Source organism: Schistocerca piceifrons, chromosome 5, assembly GCF_021461385.2.
Source record: "Schistocerca piceifrons isolate TAMUIC-IGC-003096 chromosome 5, iqSchPice1.1, whole genome shotgun sequence".
NCBI classification, from domain to species: domain Eukaryota; kingdom Metazoa; phylum Arthropoda; class Insecta; order Orthoptera; family Acrididae; genus Schistocerca; species Schistocerca piceifrons.
In genome coordinates this window covers 546,065,174-546,082,650 of record NC_060142.1, presented here as the reverse complement: position 1 = coordinate 546,082,650, position 17,477 = coordinate 546,065,174, and the positions used below count along the sequence as shown (strand labels likewise).

Here is a 17,477-nt window from a genome sequence, read left to right as displayed (position 1 = left end):
AATGGACACCACCGATCTGGGTAGTATTCAGCATACAGTCTCACAGCTGTGATTGCATTTCTGTGACATTTACCATAAATTAAAATAATATCTAGTTTTTCTTCAGTACTGAAGGCCAGCAAATGTAACAAGCTGCAAGAAAACAGGTTTTAATGTGGTAACATATGTGAATTACATTCCTGAAGGTAGAGGGTGCCTTGGTGATATTGGTATGTTTATGGCAGGATACAGGCGCCAGTGCAGGTAACCCCTGCTCTGAGCACAGTACTACATGCAATGCATTACGCCAGAAACTGTGACACAGTTGCTATCCTTTACAAGCCACATATTTCAGAACTTGTGAGGTTTAGAAACATGAAACAAAGTGTGTTAAAGTAATAGTACCTCTAGTTGGCATTCCGCAACAATAAACATTATGCGCAGGGCATCCATCATTCTGATACCGCATTATTTGACACATTATAAGAGGTGGACTGGTTCAAGTAAGGTACGACTCAAGAAGGGGCTAAACTATATCCATTTAGGAGTGCCTTCAATGAAATGTGGGCCAATGATGCGTTGTCATAGAATACCACACCATACATTAACACTCCTCTTACGTAGCATGTCAATCACATCACGAGTACTGGCAGCATGAGGTGCATGCTTGAGCCTCAGGACGGGCGCTAGCTGTGTGCTTCATTTATTTCAAGTGCCAATTTCGCTTCGCAATTTGTCGGGATGTAATTGGCGTATTGCGATCCAACCAACACCATTATTTTTGTGATTTTTCATGCTATTGACTGCTTACAAAATAATAGGGGTGTCCATTTAAAATACACAAGTTTGTGTTGAAGTAGTACTTGTTTACGTTTTAAAATTTCGCTTAGTATCTAGTTACATGAGACACCCTGTGTGTGTGTGTGTGTGTGTGTGTGTGTGTGTGTGTGTGTGTGTGTAGGAAGCCTTCGGGATCGACAATGACACCTGGGTGGTATCTTCTTTTGACGTATTTCTACACAAAGTCATTGTAGCCATGGAGCATGTCAGAGTAAGACTGGTGTTATTAAACTCAGTCACTCTTGGTACAATAAACTCAATATGTCTTATACAAATGTGCTGCTAAATTGTTACACTACTTGACACATGCTCAGTTTCAAATTACGAGTATTGAATTCACAGTTTATAATTAATTAACCATTTTTCAGTAGATGTGAGTTGTTAAGACATGGATGTAGTAAAATGTTGGCTTACCTACATTTAAATCAGAGGAAGTGTGGAAACAAAGAATGTCTGCACAGTGATCAGAGATACCTACTATATTTGGATAGGTGGCACAGTAGCCGTTGCTACAGTGTATTGGTGAGATGATAAAGTGTCAACAAGATGCCCAATGCCAGCTTTGCCGCAGAAGCAGTCCAGAAACAGGTGTGGCACATCTACTAATAGGTTTCCCTTGTCCTTTGTTTAGTGATGTAATTATTCTTTTGCATCTTTTACTTTGATGACCCTCAACTCTTCTTTCCAAGAGGGATGTTCCCTAATATTTCCTGCACTACCATTGGTAGAAGTCTCTCTCCACTAGGGGATTTTAGAAGCAGCTATGTTGTGGTTACAAGTTATCCCAAACCACTGTGCGTTGCACCTAATGTTCAGAAATGTTACATACCATTTCCTCAGTACTTTAATGGTTAAATGATTGAACCAGCTTTGAAATCAACCTGCATGAAGACACTTTTTCCCCTGGTATGACAACGTAATTAAATTCATGACAATTTGCTGAATGTTTTGGCTCAATTAACATTCAGAAATTGACACTCAAGATTAACTTGAAACCTAGCAGGATTATTAATTATACAAATCATTACTAACTGATGAGTGCTTCTGAAATATGGGCATGGCTTACATTGTGAGGCTACACCTCCCTTCCATTGGATTAAGCAGTCTGAAATCTATAAAATCCATCATTATATTTTTTAAACAAAGAATCATTTTAAACAAGACTTTCAGAATTTAATTGTGTATTTAGTTTAAAAATTTTTTTGACAGAATTGGATAGGTTAAAGTTAGATATAGTGGGAATTAGGAGTTTGTGTTGGCAGCAAAAATATGCCACCAGATGAAGATTATGGAATAGGATTAATGCAGGAGTAGGTTTAATAATGAATAAGAATATACGAAAGCAGGCGAACTCCTACAGATAGCATAGTGATCTTATCATCATAGCCAAGCAAGACACAAAAATTCTATGAAAGTAGTACAAGATTGCGTGCCATCTAGCTCTGACATTGATGGAGAGGTTAAAATAATGTATGATAAAATAAAAGAAATTATTCAGATTGTTAAGGGAGCCAAAATTTAATTGTGATTGGGGACTGAAATTTGATTGTAGAAAGATGAAGAGAAGAATATAGTGGGAGAACATGGTTTGGGGGAAATTTAACGATAGCTATCATTTGATTTAAGAGGTGTGAAAGATTTTGTATATGTGGAGTCTCCATGGGCAGATGTGTACTCTGACCTCTATTCATTGGTTATGAACTGAGGGTTAAAATGAGGAAACTGGAGAAAGATAAGAAACTAAGGAAATGGGACCTAGATAATTTGAAAGAACCAGGGGTTGGTGAGAGCTATGAAGAAAGCATTAGGCAATAATTAACTGAAAAGGGGAAGGGAATACAATATAGCAAGAATAGGTGAGTTTGAGAGGTTAAGTAGAAAATGTAGGAAAAAAGCCAAGCCCCAGTACAAATTGTTGGATAATGCACAAGAATTTAATTGGTGAAAGGAGAAAATTTTAATTGCAGTAAATGAAGCATGCAAAACTGAATAGACTATAAACATCTAAAAATTGAAATTGACAGAAAGTGCAAAATGGAAAAGCAGGAACAGCTAGGGGCAAAATGCAAAGCTGGAGAAGCATGCATGATTATGGGAAAGAATGCTGCCTAAAGGAAAAAGAACAAGGCTTTCGAGAAAAGTGAAGCACCTGTATGAACATTAAGAACTCAGATGCCAAGCCGGTACTAAGCAGATAAGGCTGAAAGGAGGAAGAAATGCGTAGAAGGACTGCACAGAGGAAACAAACTTGAAATAGTATTATATAAAGGGAAGGGAATATAGATGAAGATAAGATGGGAGATATGACACTGCAAGAATAATATGACAGAGAATGAAAGACTTTAATTGAAACAAGGACACTGGAGTAGCCTTTTGGAGAGCTAATCATGACAAAACTATTGCACCTGGTATGCAAAATATATGAGACATGCAAAATACTATCAGACTGTAGCAAAAATGTAAAAGGGTTGAATGGATGGTAATGGCTTCACCTTTGTAACTCCTCAGAAGGTGGCAGCACTGAAAAATGGAATCTTGTGGAAATGGTCAGTCAATGAAAATTCTTCAGAGAATGAAAGCCATATGTGTCTTTTTGTTAATGTGAGTGCAATGCATCATTGGTCGAGTAACTTTAAAAATAGTGAGTTGGGAATGTCTTACTTATCTGACAGCAACCACTGAGCTGAACATCCAAGATGTTGACAGGCTGATCCAAGATGATCGTTGTATCACAGAGAGAGAGAGAGAGAGAGAGAGAGAGAGAGAGAGAGAGAAATGGCAAGTATAATCAGCATTTGACAAAAATGTGTGGTCATATTGTTGGTTTGCTTGGTTATCAGGTGATCTGTGGATGATTGGTATGTCAGATCCTGTTGTCTGGAATGAAAGTGCACAAATAAGAAATTTGTCATGATCTCCTTTATGAAATTGACTGTGACACTTTTCTGTGGTTGATTGTGACAGGAGGCGAGACATTACAACACCATTACAAAACAGCAATCCATCAATAGCAAAACAAAGGCTTTCTCCAGAAAAAGAAATCTAAGACCCTGTTCTCTGCTGGAAAAAAAATCATGGCATCGGTGTTTTGGGAGACACATGGTTTTATCCACGTTGATTTTCTTGAAGGTGGAAAAACAGTAATTTCAGAGTGTTACATCCCAAGGTTGCTAACTGTGATATAATTGTTAACAAGAGTCCAAAGGAAAAGGGAAATGTTTTCCAATAGCATGACAGTGCCAGACCACACATTTCACGTGCCACAGAGCAAAATTTAAAAGACTGAAGCTCAAAACCATATGACATTCTCCATACAGTTCAGATTTGGTGTTGTCTGACTCCCATGTGTTTGTGATAATGAAAGGAGATATCTGGGGATATGATTACACAGTCAATGAAGAATTTGAGAGAACTTTTAGAGAATTGTTGTGGAAACAGTGTGTTGACTTCATCATTGACTAAGCCTTCAGAAAACTTGTTCATTGTTGGCAGAAGTCTGTCGAATTGTCTGGTAATTATGTAAAAAAGTCAATATTGGTAATAAGAAGATAATTTTTGCATTTGATTCACTAAAATATACCCATTGAAATACAGGTTAGAAAGGTAGAGCCATCATTTTCATTCTACCTTCATATCAATTACAGGTAAAAGAAAGAGGTGCTTACAGGTGTGATTATTACTGTACCATCTGTTTAATAAGTTGTGATTGCAAAATACTAAGATGAATTATTTACTGAAGAATGGAAAGGCCGGTAGAAGCTGCTCTCACCAAAAATCAGTTTGGGTCCCTGAGAAATATAGAAATGCATTGGACAATATTGATTCTGCAAAATATCTTAGAAGATACATTCAAGAAAACTAAACCTACAGTTAAAGCATTTGTATTCTATGAGGTTTTGAAATTGCAGCTGGATCATGTTGACTTCTTGCCACAATATTATGGCTGAATGGTTACCAGCGGCAGTATTGTGGCAAGAAGTCAATGTGATCTGGCTGCAATCCTGAAATCTCATAGAATATTCAGTACACTGGGAAAACGTCAAGAATCACAAAGCTTTAGCAGATTTAGAGAAAACTTTTGACAGTGTTGACTGGAATAAAATCTTTACAATTCTGAAGGTGGGAGGGATAATATATAGGGAGTGAAAGGTTATCTAGAACTTCTACAGAAACTCATCTGCAGTTGTAAGAGTTGAAGTGTAGGTAAGGGAGCAGTAATTGAGAGGGACTGAGACAGGACTGTAGCCTGTCTTCGATGTTATTTAATCTTTGCATTGAGCAAGCTATAAACAAAGGCAATACAAGGGCAATGGAATGATGCTATGGGAATTAGACTAGGGAGTGAGACATTAAAAGTAGTAGATGAGTTGTTCTATTCTGGCATTGGATTAGAGAGGATATAAAATGCAAACTGGCAATAGCAAGAAAAAGAGAAATTTATTAACTTTGAATGTAAATTTAAGTGTTACGAAGTCTTTGAATCTGTTTGTATGGTGTGTAGTCTTGTACTGTAATGAAATGTGGATGGTAGATGGTTCAGGCGAGAAGAAAATAGAAGCTTTTGAAATGTGGTTGTAGAGAAAGACACTGAAGATTAAATAAGTAGATCAGATTACTAATGATGAAGAACTGAATTGAACTGGGGAGGAAAAAAGTTTATGGCATAACTTGACTAAAAGGAGGGATTTGTTCATAGCATCTGAGGTATCAAGGGATTGTCAGTTTGGTAATCGAGAAAGGTGTATATTTGTTTGTGTATGGGCGGAGGGGGTTGTAGGAGAAGGGAGAGAGACCAAGAGTTGTTGTTTACAGTAAAAAGGTTCAAATGAATGTAAGTCACATTAATGCAGAAGCTTGCACAGGATATGTTAGTGTGGAGAGCTGCATCAAACCAGTCTTTGGGCTGGAGACCACTACATCATCATGTTCCAATGTAACTGTCACCTCAGAAGTCATGACAGTTTCCAAATAACACAGTGTGCTATAAACAACTTGATGATTGGGGTCTGTGATTCAGTTACTGTAACAGATTTTCAAACATCTTGTGTTACATCTAGTTTTCCCTTAAAGAGGAGTAGCCCTACATGTTATCAGCATTTATCATAAGTTAACTTTCAAGTTTGCTAACAACTATAATTAGCATCAAACTAGTAATTTTTACCATAGGTTTTTCTGTTGCCTTAATAGAAATCTGTTTTGTGTAACTGCTTCAGTTCTTATAGGGAATTAATAACTTTTTAGCTTAATAGATTAAAAGACAATCAACAGGCTTAATTTAAAGGTTTTTTTTCTTTTTTCTTTTTTCCCCATTTGTAGTACATTGCACCAGCCAAAATGCAGCCCCACTGTGAATGCTGTTCTCAATCGTGGGTTGAGTTGGTTGACATTCATAAGCAGCTAGAAATAGTGTTGCCTACTGTCAAATTATTGACAGCTGATGCAAATTGGTGTGTTGTAAGAGCTCCAGAGAGTCGTGTACCTGTGGAACTGTACCAGAGGTACCTCATGTACTATCCTCTGCTATGATCTGCAGAAAGTACAGGAAATGTCATTACCTGTCCACTAGACTGCAAGTGGTGTAGCAGTGGTAGATGTAGGTATCCTGTACAGGGTGGACAGGGACCAGAGAGGACTCAGGGTGTTGTACCAATCCCCTTAACCAACAACTTTGAGGTGCTGCCTTTCACTGAAACTGAAATGGAGCCAGTGGGGCTCACTTCACCTGTTACGGGGATACCTGTTTTGTCTGGCATCAGGAGTAGACAAATGCAAAAGGGTTGGGGTCTATTAATCATTTGCAGTTGAATCGTATGGCAAATTATGGAAACGGCAACAAGGGACATGAAAGGACACCAGGTACTCTCAGTGTGTATGTCTGGGGCCTCATTCAACATGTTGAAGAGGCTATTCCGGCAGCCATTGAAGGAACAGTGAGGAAACAACTGCAGATTGTGGTGCACGTTGGAACAAATGATGCCTGCCGTTTGGGCTCTGAGGTCATTCTTGGGTCAGACCGGCGACTGGCAGGGAAGGTTAAGAAGACCAGCCTTGTATGTGTAGCTTCAACGAGGCTCACGATTTGGAGTATTGTCCCAGGAACTGATCGTGGCCCTTTGATTCGGATTTGAGTGGAAGGACTGAACCAGAGACTTTGAAGGTTCTGTGACAAGATAGGCTGCAACTTCCTGGACTTGTGCCATAGGTTGAGAACTGTTGGGTCCCCCTAAGTAGGTCAGGTGTGCACTACACATCAGAGACTGCTAATCAGGTAGCTGACTGTGTGTGAGGTGCACACAAGGGTTTTCTAGATTAGGTGACTCCATCTAATCCAGATATCTATAGCCATAGGAAATCCAGAAGTACCAATGTAAGATCGAAAGAAATACCTCCCACTGGTGAAACAATTAAAATCATAATGGTAAACTGCCGAAGCATTTGCAACGAATTTCCTGAGTTTAAAGCACTCATGAAAAGCAGTGAAGCTCACATAGTACTAGGTACAGAAAGCTCGTTGAAACCTGAAATTGATAACAGTGATATTTATGGGGAAAATTTAAGTGTATATCAAAAGGAGAGGCAAATGGGAAATGGAGGCAGTGTATTTGTCATGGTAGACAAAAAACTCAAATCCATTGAGAGAGAAATTGATGCTGCATGTGAGATTGTTTGGGCAAGACTCATATCAGGGGTGAGTGTAGAATGATAATTGGTTCCTTCTATCGCTCACCTGACACATCACCTGATGTAACCGAAAACTTCAGAGAAAACCTCAGTTCACTTATCTGTAATCATCAGTGGAGACTTTAATTATCCAATTAACTGGGAAAATAACAGTTTTATTAGTGGTGGGTGTGATAAGACATTCTGTGAAACTTTAATAAATGGCTTCTCTGAAAACTATGTATAACAGATAGTTAGGAACCCCACTTATGATGGAAATAAATTGGATGACGCGGTTGTGGCAACAATGATTACTAAAGTATGAAGGACAACTAAAACAAGCAGAAAGATATATGTGTTCAGTAACCAGATAAAAAGTGAGTAATGTCATATCTCAATGAGGAGCTTTTGAAACTCTTAGCACATGTCAGGAGCAAGTAGAGGAAATCTGGCTCAAGTTAAAAAAAAATGGTTGACCACATATTGGATAGATATGTACCCAGTAGATCAGTTCATAATGGGAGGAAACCTCCAGTGCATACAGTCACTATAAAGAAACTTGTAAAGAAACAGAGATTACTGATTAATAGGTGTAAAATGAAGTGTAGGGCTATAGACAGACAGATACGGAATGAAAAACATTTGGCTGGCAAGAGAGCAGTGCATGATGCCTTCAACGACTACTGTAGCAAAATATTGTCAAATGATCTTTTACAGAATCCAAAGAAATTCTGGTCATATGTAAAAGTTGTTAGCAGCACCAAAGTTAGTGTCCAGCCCGTTGCGAATGAGACAGCCACTAAAAATAGAGGTTAGCAAAGCAAAAGCTGAAATGCTTAACTCCATTTTCAAATGTTCCTTTACAAAGGAAAACCCAGGAGAATTGCCCCAATTTAATCCTCATACCAAGGAAATGATGAATGAAGTAAGAATTAGTGTCACTGGTGTTGAGAAACAGCTGAAATCGTTAATATTCAACTAAGCTCCAGGCCCTGATGGAACCCTTGTCAGATTGATGGAATCCTTGTCAGATTCTATACTGAATTTGCGGCTGAGTTATGCCCCTCTTCTAACTGTAATCTATCATAGAGCCCTCCAACAAAAAACAGCATGCCCAATTCTTGGGAAAAGGTCACACTCACCTACAAAAAGGGTAGTAGAAGTGATCCACAAAACTACCGTCCAATATCCTTGGCGTCGATTTGTTGTAGAATCATAAAACATATTCTGAGCTCAAACATAATGAGGTATCTTGAACAGAACAACCTCCTCAATGCACAGCAGCATGGATTCAGAAAATACTTATCGTGTGACATCCAACTCTCACTTTTCTCACATGACATACTGAAAGCTTTGGATCAAGGCAACCAGGTAGATACAGTGTTTCTTGATTTCCGAAAAGCATTTGACTCAGTATTACACCTACACTTATTGTCAAAAGTACAATCATATGGGGTATCAAGTGAAATTTGTGACTGGAGTGAGAACTTTTTGGTAGAGTGAACAGAGCATGTTATCTGGGATGAAGAGTCATCGTTAGATGTAGAAGTAACTTTGAGTATGACCCAGGGAAGTGTGCTGGATCCCAGCTATTCATGTTGAATATTAATGACCTTGCAGACAATATTGATAGTAAAATTCGGTTTTTTCCAGATGATGCAGTTATCTGTAATGATAACCATAATGAAGTACTATCTGAAAGAAGCTGCATAAATATTCAGTCAGATCTTGATAAGATTTGAACATGGTGCAGAGATTGGCAACTTGCTCTAAATGTTCAGAAATGTAAAATTATGCACTTCACAAAACGAAAAAAAAGTAGCATTGTATGACTATAATATCATTGAGTCCCTGGGAGTAATATGTCAAACAATGGAAAATCCAGGATGGAATGTAACAATATTAGAGAAGGAAAGTTGCTAATCACCATATAGCGGAGATTCTGAGTCACGATAGGCACAACAAAAAGATTCACACAATTATATCCTTCGGCCATTAAGGCCTTTGTCAGCAATAGACACACACACACACACACACACACACACACACACACACACACACACACACACACATGCATGCACGCAGTGCACGCTCGTGTGTTTGTGTGTGTCTATTGCTGACAAAGGCCTTAATGGCTGAAAGCTATAATTGTGTGAATCTTTTTGTTGCGCCTATCGTGATTCAGCATTTCCGTTATTGGGTATAATACTTGGTAGGGATATGAAATGGAATGATCACATAGGTTCACTCCTGGGTAAAACAGGTGGTAGACTTCGGTTTGTTGGTAGAATACTGGGGAAGTGCCATCAGTCCACAAAAGAGATTGTGTACAATCACTCATTCGATCCATCCTAGAATATTGCTCACGTGTCTGGGACCCATACCGGATAGGACTAACAGGGGATATTGAACGTACACAGAGAAGGGTTGCATGAATTGTCACAGGTTTGTTTAATCCATGGGAGAGACACTGAAGGAGCTGAACTGGCAGACTCTTGAAGACAAATGTAAAATTTCCCAAGAAAGTCTACTAACAAGGTTTCAAGAACCGGTTTTAAATCATTACTCTAAGGATATACTACAACCTCCTACATGTTGCTCACACAGGGATTGTGAGGGTAAGATAAGAATAATTACTGCACACACAGAGGCATTCGAACGATCATTCTTCCTGGCTCCACACATGAAAGGAATAGAAAGAAACCCTAATAACTGGTACAATGGAATGTACCCTCTGCCACGCACATCACGATGGTTTGCAGAATATAGATGTAGATGTAGATAACATATCCATACAAATCAAGTTATGACATGATACATGCAAGGATTCAAATAGATATGCAACTTATGTATTGACATAACCTTTATATTGGCATAATTGGCTTCATTAATTCTCATTGACTACCACATACCATCCTCACATTGGCTACTGCCATCTTGGGATTGCCAACATCCACCTACAAGGTAAATGCCTGCACCACTGACACAACAGTTTGGCCCTCTTCTGTGCCACATACCTGTTTAAAGTGTATTGAGCATTACTCTTTAATTGTATAAATTGATACTCCATTTTTTCAGTTCCAGGTACAAATGTTTGATGTTGACCACTCAGATACGCAGAAATCTGTTTTTTGTCGCACTTGGAGTAGATGTAGTTTCCCAACTTTGTTATCATTCTTCTTTCTTGTTTTCTCATTGATGCTGTAACATCTGTATGATTACTGATTTTCTTCTCTACATTAACTAAATTGGGAAGTTTGGGTATGTTTATCACCAGAAGATCTAAGACATTATTATTTTGAGTCAATTCTCTAAGAAATTTCTGAACATAAATTTGGACATTGTGTCAGTAATATTGCATTAATCACTGCCCCTGACACTCATTCAGTGTGTATCTGACTTGTTGTGCTCTTCAGTTACCACAGAATGATCAGTAAACTATGTCTGACATTTTCCAAGTTTCCCTGAAGCATTCTGCAGCTACAATTCCTCTCGAAGATGGTTAATAAAAGCATCTGATTACCACATTTGACACACCTTTGATGCTTACTTTCAGCCAAATTCTTTTACAATCAAAGTCTGTAATAGTGTCACTAAATATGCTAGGGTTCTTTACTGAAATATAAACAACATTGGAAAGAGGATAGATTGCTGCTCATGATAAAAATGACCTGTTGAGTTGCACAGACAGGCATAACAAAAAGACTGTTATACATTATAGCTTTTGGCCAACGCCTTCTTCAGCAAAGAAAGTGCACATAATTCCCACAAGCAAGAACAACTCATGCACACATGATTACTGACACTGGCAGCTGCAACTGGAATGGAACTATCATGTGAATAGCAATCTTGAGTGGGGCAGGGAAGGGGGAGGTATAGCTGGGTATGGGTGGGAGGACAGAAGAGCTCTGTCTGATGGGACAGGCAGAGACTAGAGACTGCCAGGCGAAGTGTTGAGAGGTGAGTTGTGGGGGAAAAATTGTATATCTTCATGTTTTTGCATATTTGTGTGTGTTTTGCGTTCGTGTATATCCTTGCATATGTGTTTTTGTGTGCCTGTAAATATTTTGTGTGTCTTTTTCTGTTATCCAGCTCACCTCACAACCATGCGACACTTTCATTTGCCATTTCCTACATCATTTTGTGCTCCATTTTTCTGCCCAGTTCAGCAAAGTACCCATTTCTGTGGCTAAAACACAGTCCAAACTCATGACCTCATTCATCATTCCAATTAACTTCATCCTAATGCATAACTACTACTCCTTTGAAGGGAAGATATACAATCAAGTCTGAAGTACAGTCACTAGTTCCTGCATGGCACCATCTTATGCCAACCTGTTTAAGGGCCATCTAGAGGAAACTGCCCTATCCTCCCAAACCCCTAACCCCTGATAAAGTTCAGGTTCATTGGTGATATCTTCATGATCTGAACTCTGGGCCAAGACAGCCTACCCTCATTCCTTAACAACCTCAACAACTTCCCTCACACCTGCTTCACTTGGTCCTTCTCAACTCAGTGTGCCACCTTCCTAGACATTGATCACCTCCTCTCCGATGGCTCCATCCACATTAAACCCATGTACCTGCATTTTGATAGCTGCCATCTCTTCCACACCAAAAAATCCCTCCTGTACACCCATGTCACCGGGGGATGGCATATCTACAATGACAAGAACTCTCTTTTCCGTTATGCGGAAGGTCTCATCAGAGTCTTCACAAACAGGCACTGTCCCCTAGACCTAGGCCACATACAGATTCCTGTGCCATTTCCCCACACATTCCCAATCCTCCCACCACCCACCAAGAGCCAATTACAAAAGAATGCCCCCTTCATTGTCCACCCCCCCCCCCCCTCCTCCTCTGACTGGAATATCTGAACCGCATCCTTCCTCAGGGCTTTGATTATCTATCATCATGCCAAGAAATGTGGGGCATCCTACTCAAGATCCTTCCCACCCCTCATAAAGTTATGTCCTGTTTCCCACCCAACCTCCACAACATCCTAGTCCATCCCTTGCCACTGCCAATCCCAACACCTTGCCACAGGGATCATATTCCTGTGGAAGACCCAGGTGCAAGTCCTGCCCTGTCCACTCACACAACACTTCTTATTTCAGTCCTGTCACAGGTTTATCACACCTCATCAAAGCCCAGCCCACGTGTGAAAATGGCCATGTTGCATATCAGCTCTGCTGCAAAAATTGCACAGCTTTCTATATTGTTATGAGTAGCAACCAGCTCTCCACCATGATGAATGGCCACTACTCACTACAGTCAATAGCAAAGTAGACCACCCTGTGGCATAGCATGTAGCTGAACATATCATGCTTGATTTCAATGGCTGCTTCACAACCTGGGTCATCTGGATCCATCCCTTTACCGTCAGCTTTTCTGAACTGTGCTGAAGATAGTTATCCTTACAGCACATTCTGAGCTCCTGACATTGCACCTGACAGTCTTAGTTCCTGCATGCTCTCCCAGACAGTGTTCTTCTCTTCCCTAATCCATACCTCACTGTCTCTCCCCCTTCCCTGCCACACTCCAGATTGCTATTCATGTGACACTTGCATTCAAGTCAGAGCTGATGGTGGTAATGGTCTTGTGTGAATGTGTGTGTGTTTTCTTTGCCGAAGAAAGCTTTGGCCAGAAGCTGTCATGTGTTACAGTCTGTTTGTTGTGCCTGTCTGCAACTCAGTGGGTCAGCGTTACAGGGAGTAGCAATCTGCCCTTTTCCTTTTGATATTACAACATAGAGTTTCCATTGTTTGTTTTTACTGAAATGTGATAAATACGGCACCACTCTTGATGTCTATCTTATGACTTTGCTGTTATTCACTTCTGATTTGAGTCAGCTTTCTGTTCACTTAAGTATGTGTTATATATGACGGTAGTATCTGTTCCCAATAGTGGTGTGGACTGTTGGGAATGTGGATCTCACGGGGAGCGTGCAAGGGATAAGTCCCTGCAGACGCACTATCCTCTGTGCCCGCGGTGGCTCAGATGGATAGAGCGTCTGCCATGTAAGCAGGAGATCCCAGGTTCGAGTCCCGGTCGGGGCACACATTTTCAACATGTCCCCAATGAAGTACATCAACCCCTGTTTGCAGCTAGGGTGTCCATTTAATTATCATTTCATTTAAATATGTGTTCATTATTACCATCAATATGTGAGACTAATTCGGGGACTTCATTATTGATGCCCATGCCCTTATCCATTGCTGTATTAACATCCTCTCTTTGTGTCTTGCAAGAACAAAATAGTGTCCTCTGTACTTGATGTGGATGATATATTATTCTCTCTGAGTACAGCAGGTCTTTGAACATTAAACCTATGGATGGATTTCTTTAACCTAAAAAAAGTGTGTAATCTGTGCACTCCTGATGCTCTCTGTTTGTGTCATGAGCCAAATCCCTCAGATACATAATACAATGATTTATTGTTTTCATGAAATGAAATGTCGTGTGGCAGGGGCCTCCCGGAGGTTAGGCCTGACCACTTGGTGCCAGTCTTTTGAGGTGACGCCACTTCGGCAACTTGCACGTCAATGAGGATGAAATGAGGATGATGAAGACGACACAAACACCAATCCCTGGGCAGAGACAATCTCCAACCCAACCGGGAATCGAACCTGGCCCCCCCGGCATGACAAGCAGGCGCGCTGTCCACTCAGCTACGGTGGCGGACATTGTTTTCATCTCTTTGTACGTTTGTTTATCTTGAGGTATGCAGAGAACCTTTCACCCTTTAAATAGAGACATAAAATCAGACCATTGCATGTCTCTGATGATAAATGAAGAACTCAACTCTGAAAAATATGGGCCAGTATTACGTGTTTGAATATTTCCCTGATATTGTATCATGCAGTGTCTGTCACTTTTTATTGCTGGTAGAGCTTCACAGGCAATTAGAAATTATATCCCCCCCCCCTCCTCCCCCAGGACCATTAGTCAAAGAAAGGGAAGCAAAAAGTAGTGGCTAGAGTGTGTGTTTATCAGTTAGTCTGTTACACAGTACTCAGATTTGATGTTTTACAACAAAGACATCTACACTGTTGTGAAGTTAATGCTACTTTGCATAGCTGTATGTTTTCTTTTAGTTTTACTAACATTTTAATTTTCAGTGGTCTGTGATACTATGCGCAATGCTATAAGAAGTCCTTCATCTCGGTTCATGTCAGCTGCATCTGCGGAGCCTGTACCACACATCAACAAGAATGAGAGCACACAAACTTTCCGTACTACTGAAAATGATCCTGTAAGTATGCTAAGTGTAATGCAGTAGATGTAAAGTCTGTCTCTGTAATGGGTTAATATTAAAACAGGAGTAGAGTTTAAAGTAACATTGATGACTGGGGTGTTTGAGATGAATGAATCAGCAGTTTGTTATGTCAGAGATTGTTGTGAATGGTAACATTAAGTTCATTTGAATTATTTTTTTTGCCTAACAGCTAAACTATTACATATTCTTTGTGAGAGACTAAAATAGCTTCTGACCTACGGAGTCTACTCAGATAGTTAAGTATATTACACTGAAGAGCCAAAGAAACTGGTACTCCTGCCTAATTTCATGTAGGGCCCCCACGAGCACGCAGAAGTACCACAACACGATGTGGCATGGACTCGACTATGTCTGAAGTGGTGCTGGAAGGAATTGACATCATGAATCCTGCAAGACTGTCCATAAATCCGTAAGAGTATGAGGGGGTGGAGATGTCTTCTGAACAGCATGTTGCAAGGCATCCCAGATATGCTTAATAATGTTCATGTCTGGGGAGTTTGATGGCCAGCACAAGTGTTTTAAGTCAGAAGAGTGTTCCTGGAGCCACTATGTAGCAGTTCTGGATGTGTGGGGTGTCACATTGTCTTGCTGGTATTGCTCAAGTCTGTTGGAATGCACAGTGGACAGGAATGGATGCAAGTGATCAGTCAGGATTCTTATGTAGCTGTCACCTGTGAGCATCATATATAGATATCACTCCAACTATTCACATCCCACACCATTATAGAACCTCTACCAGCTTGAACAGTCCCCTGCTGACATGCAAGGTCCATGGATCGAAGAGGTTGTCTCCATACCCATGCACGTTGATCTGCTTGATACAATTTGAAACGAGACTCGTCCAACCAGGCAAAATGTTTCCAGTCATCAACAGTCCAATGCCGGTGTCGACGTGCCCAGGCGAGGCAGAAAGCTTTGTTTTGTGCAGCCTTCAAGGGTACATGAGTGGGCCTTCAGCTCTGAAAGGCCAATATTAATGATGTTTCGTTGAATGGTTCACACGCTGACACTGGTTGATGGCCCAGCATGAAATCTGTAGCAATTTGTGGAAAGGTTGCACATCCATCATGTTGAATGATTCTCTTCAGTCGTTGTTTGTGCCATTCTTGCAGGATCTTTTTCCGGCCAACGTGACGTTGGAGATTTGATGCTTTACTGGAATCCTGATATTCACAGTACACTCATGAAATGGTAGTACGGGAAAATCTCCACTTCATTGCTACCTTGGAAATGCTGTCTCTCATCGCTCATGCACCAACTATAACAACACATTCAAACTTTCTTCTTAATGACCTGCCATTGTAGCAGCAGTAACCAATCTAACAACTGTGCCAGACACTTATTGTCTAATATAGGTGTTGCTGACCGCAGTGCTGTATTCTGCTTGTTTACGTATCTCTGTATTTGAATATAGCAGTTTCTTTGGCACTTCAGTGTAACATCAGGTGACAGAGCTAAAGCTTTTTCTGTCACAGTTTTGCTTTGCCTTAGTCCATTGATTTTTATGTTTGATTTTGTCACCTATTTCATGAGATATTGAGAAAAATTTGGAGTACAAAATTAATTATGTTTAAAAATAACATAATAAGGCACAGATTAAGTTGCAAGTTAATACCAAATTAGTTACTAGATGAGATAGATTCATTCGTTTGTCTAATGTTTGAGACTGTCTAATATAGTCATAATGAAGTTGGGGTTCAAAGCAGAATTGCTGAAGGAGAAGTTTCTTTAGCTAGAAATAAGGACTTTAACTTGTCAGTGTTAATTTTTATTGGGAAGCTAAAAAGATGAAATTATGTCCTTTGTTGTGGAATAGCTTTTGTGGGTTGCCAAATACAGTGGTATTCTGGACTGTGGTTAGGAGAGCAAAGGATCAAGTAGATCTGATGACAGTGAGAGTGCAGAAGCAGCAATATCCATTGTAGGCTGCTAATGCAGATACAGCCGTACGAAGTATATATCAAGTATGTGAATGATGTGAAACATCTTTGGCATATTCCTGAATAGTGTGTGTCAGTCAGAAACAAAGGTATTGTTCTACAAGAAGTTTGAAAGGGCTTCTCATGTATCAGTATGTGTAAAAGGTCAATCTGTCCAGAGTGAGAGTTACTCTGATGATTCACTAGCAGTGGTAATGTCCGTACAGAAGTGTCTTTTCAGAATAACAGAAGACCATCATAGTATGATACAAACACAATTATCTTTTGATACACTGAATACTGCTTACCTTAATCATGCTACAATGATAGATGAGTGTTAAGGAAATGACAAGGGGAATTATAGATGAATCAAAAGAAAGCTACTTCTTTTAAGAGTCAGTCGTTTAGGTTTGATGAATGATTGTTCAGTGTAGGCTGTAAAATATTTCTTCATATATTTCACTTTGTAATGATATGGCCACGGAACTATGACACACATGACTGTAAACAAATAGCCATTGTTTTAGCCCCATTTCTGAATAGAACAGAAAGTGGTGCAAATAGTAGTAGTCTGAAGTATCACTTCACATGTGTTGCTCTGGCGTGAAGTGTTCATTTAGAGCCGGCCGGTGTGGCCGTGCGATCTAGGCACTTCAGTCTGGAACGGCGTGACCGCTCCGGTTGCAGGTTCGAATCCTGCCTCGGGCATGGATGTGTGTGATGTCCTTAGGTTAGTTAGGTTTAAGTAGTTCTATGTTCTAGGGGACTGATGACCTCAGATGTTAAGTCCCATAGTGCTC

General features: G+C 40.0%; 1 protein-coding gene and 1 non-coding gene across 2 annotated transcripts in view; both read left to right on the top strand.

The window, feature by feature from the left end:
- Nucleotides 1–17,477, top strand: part of LOC124798709 (28S ribosomal protein S29, mitochondrial) — a 96,656-nt gene that overhangs the window by 32,990 nt on the left and 46,189 nt on the right. The window contains exon 2 of the mRNA XM_047262224.1: nucleotides 14,601–14,734. Within this exon, the coding sequence (XP_047118180.1) occupies nucleotides 14,601–14,734 (134 nt within the window). The remainder of the gene's footprint in view (nucleotides 1–14,600; nucleotides 14,735–17,477) is intronic.
- Nucleotides 13,464–13,538, top strand: Trnat-ugu. The gene has a single exon. It is a non-coding gene; the product is annotated as a tRNA-Thr (tRNA).